The following is a 3,533-nucleotide window of genomic DNA, read 5'->3' on the forward strand; positions in this document are numbered from 1 at the left end:
TAGTGACACATTATGCAGTCAGCCCTCGACGTTAACAAAGAATTTGGTGCATATCACGTGATTGCAAATTTGAATTCAATGAGGGTAATAAAATGGTTATTATGCAAATTTATACAATTCAATTATTTTAATTATATCATTCCAAATTACCAATATATTTTATTTAGATAAAAGCAAATATATAGAGCATAGAAAAGCTCACACCAAAAATATCAACAATTTAAAATTAAATATATCATTCAATATAAGCAATAAGAAGTATTATTAAATTATATTAGAATATTATTTCCAATAATAAATTTAAGATTTGCCAATTAAAAATTAACTATATTTTTTTATTGTATATAAATGTTTAATAAAAATCCAATTTCTTTACTAAATATTCAATGTATTTTCATATAATCTAATTAGTTAAATATATTGTTATACTTATATATTATTTTACATATTATCACCATTTTCTTTTTAGTGTAATCTAGCTAAAATAATAATTAAAAGATGAATTTTAGAAATCTGTGATTACTAAAATTTTATTGTATTTTTAGGTAAAGAAGATGCAAATAAAAGCCAAAAATGCAATAAAATTTTAGTAATCATGGGTTTCTAAAATTCATCTTTTTTTATTATTATTTTAACTAAATCACACTAAAAAGAAAATGGTAATAAACTATATTTTTTAAATATATTAAAATACAAAGAATTTGTTTTTCAAAAATTATAAATCACACTACTGGTATTCAAATTACAGTTATATGTATTAATTATTTTTTTATTTTTATTTTTATTTTTTAATTATAGCATATTTATGAATTATTAAATAAAAATAGTAATACAAAATAAATAAAAAGGACTATTACTTTAATCTAATATTATTAATTTATAAACCACTTATCATATTATATATTTAAATACTCATGTATATACTATTGAATGATTTATTATGCTAAACAGGTAAACATATATATAATAGGTTATCTTAGCAAAGATTCTGTAATCTTTGAAAAAGTGATTATGGGATCTACATTTTTTTATTTATCATATAATTTTTTTATTATCCCTTAAACTGTAAGCAATTGCAGGCAAATTTGCCCGCAATTTTACCAAATTTCAGCTCTCATCTAATTTTATGAAAAATAAAGCAATTTTAATAAAATTTTTTTCCAAGATAGTTTAAATTATATATTGTGCAGCAATTATTATCATTTATTAATTATATATTAGAAAATCGAAAATTACCCATTGGTCAAAAGTTGTATTTTAAGATAATCACAAAATTTTAAAAAACTTTGCACTTAACTTCGACGATTTCATTGATAATTAATTGTAGCTATATAAAAGCTTAATAAAATATGTAGAATTTGGTATGAGAAACGACTTTTGTTAATATGATTTTTGATATTTAAAAGTAGGATTTTGACTTTATATAGAACCTTAATGAAAATTTTATTATGCATTTTAATTATATATTCATAATAATTGATTTTTTTTTATCTCTATTTTGTTTATTATAATGCAAAATTTTTATAATAAAAATAAAAAGTTATAATAAATATTCAAATAGAGAAAAAATATGGTAAGAAAAGTTTAAATTTTATAATATAAAAATTCCGATACTATTTTTGCGGGTTAATTTCTAATCCAATTTTAATGATCAACTGTATATCTAACTTATACAATTTATGGCCAGAATGTAGATCAATTTGGCTGCAAAATTATGTGACGATCTGGCCAAAATTAAAGAATTTTTTATAGCGTCATTTATTCTAATTTAGAAATTGCGCAAATTCGGATTTCCGCAAAACAGTTTAAGGGATATATTATTAATAGTTTAATTAAGATGTTTCTATTAATAAAATATTATAATCCATATTGTAATATTTAATGTTATATTATATACTTTACATATATTTTCTTAGTTTTTCAATTTTTTTTTATTTTGCAATATTTGTGATATAAAAAAAAAAGTCTTAAATAAACGCTGTTTTACATTTCGAGAGGTATTAAACAATTTTAATTAGAGTGACTTCTTTAATTTAAGCTATATATAGTTTTTATGAAAACATATATTATGGTATTAAGTACTAGTAGTGTGATTTATAACTCCTTGTTTTCAAATATTTTTTAATGTTAAATAATATATGACATTTTTTAATATAGTATATTTTCTTTCAAAATTTTTTAAAATATATAAATGTCATACAAATTGATTCATGACATAATATAACTTTAATTAATTCTAAAGAATAAAAATATTTTCTGTAAATAATTTTTAGATTTTAAAGATTTTTTTATTTTAATTAAAATAACAAGAGCTATTAATTAAAATAAAAATCTTAAAATCAGATTACTAAATTATGAAATAATATTTTTAGAGTTTAAATTAAGTTCAAATTATCGCACTTTTCAAAATTGTGCTGGTGATATTTAGCAATATCCAATAATATAAACATTAAATATATAATCTATATATTTAAAAACACTGCAATCACGTGGGCGTTATGTTTAGACTACCCACATAAATAACCATTTACAATTGTGTGACCACATCGTGCGATCTTGATATTTATATATATAATAACGCGTCAAAAATAATTACGCGTTTAGTTTTTATTTTTTCTTTCTCCTTTTTCTTTGGTATTGAAGAAAAAAAAAGCGCACGAAAAAGAGAGAACTTTTTTTTTAATAATTTTTTTTTCATATAATTTTTTTTTTCATATCATTTCCTTTCTCTTTTTCTTTAGGTATTGAAGAAAAAAAAAAGAAAAAAAAGCGCAGTGAAAAAATGAAAAAAGAGAACCAAAGGAACAAAAAGAAAGAAATAAACAAAAAGAAAGAAGGAAAAGAAATACACAAAAAGAAAGAAGGAAAAGAAATAAACAAAAAGAAAGAAGGAAAAGAAATAAACAAAAAGAAAGAAGAAAAGAAAAAGAAGTTAGAAATGAATTTAGAAAACGAAAAAGAAAACAAAAAAAAAGAAAAGAACCCACCTAAACCGAAATGCCAAAGCGCCAAAGTAGCCGAAGAAAGAACCAGGACTTAAAAGGAAAGAAGACTTAGTTAGAACGAAAAGAACAAAGGAACAAAACAAAAAAAAACAAAAAAAAGAGCCCACCTAAACCGAAATGCCAAAGAGCCGAAGTAGCCGAAGAAAGAACCAGGACCCAAGAGGAAAGAAGACTTAGTTAAAACGAAAAGAACCAAGGAACAAAATAAAAAAAAATGAAAAAATGAGCCCACCTAAACCGAAATGCCAAAGAGCCGAAGTAGCCGAAGAAAGAACCAGGACCTAAGAGGAAAGAAGACTTAGTTAGAACGAAAAGAACCAAGGAACAAAACAAAAAAAAATGAAAAAAAGAGCCCACCTAAACCGAAATGCCAAAGAGCCGAAGTAGCTGAAGAAAGAACCAGGACCTAAGAGGAAAGAAGACTTAGTTAGAACGAAAAGAACCAAGGAACAAAACAAAAAAAAATGAAAAAAAGAACCCACCTAAACCGAAATGCCAAAGAGCCGAAGTAGCCGAAGAAAGAATCAG

At 22.8% G+C, this 3,533-nt stretch overlaps 1 protein-coding gene across 1 annotated transcript; it reads left to right on the plus strand.

Annotated features, from left to right (window-relative positions):
- Positions 1 to 2,782: 2,782 nt before the first annotated feature.
- Positions 2,783 to 3,040, plus strand: OCT59_007351 (uncharacterized protein; the record flags this gene model as incomplete). The annotated part of the gene is made up of 1 exon (XM_066148113.1): positions 2,783 to 3,040. One exon carries the CDS (start codon positions 2,783 to 2,785, stop codon positions 3,038 to 3,040), a length of 258 nt encoding a protein of 85 aa, XP_065998645.1.
- Positions 3,041 to 3,533: the final 493 nt, after the last annotated feature.

This window comes from Rhizophagus irregularis, chromosome 15 (genome assembly GCF_026210795.1).
Source record: "Rhizophagus irregularis chromosome 15, complete sequence".
Lineage (NCBI taxonomy): Eukaryota > Fungi > Glomeromycota > Glomeromycetes > Glomerales > Glomeraceae > Rhizophagus > Rhizophagus irregularis.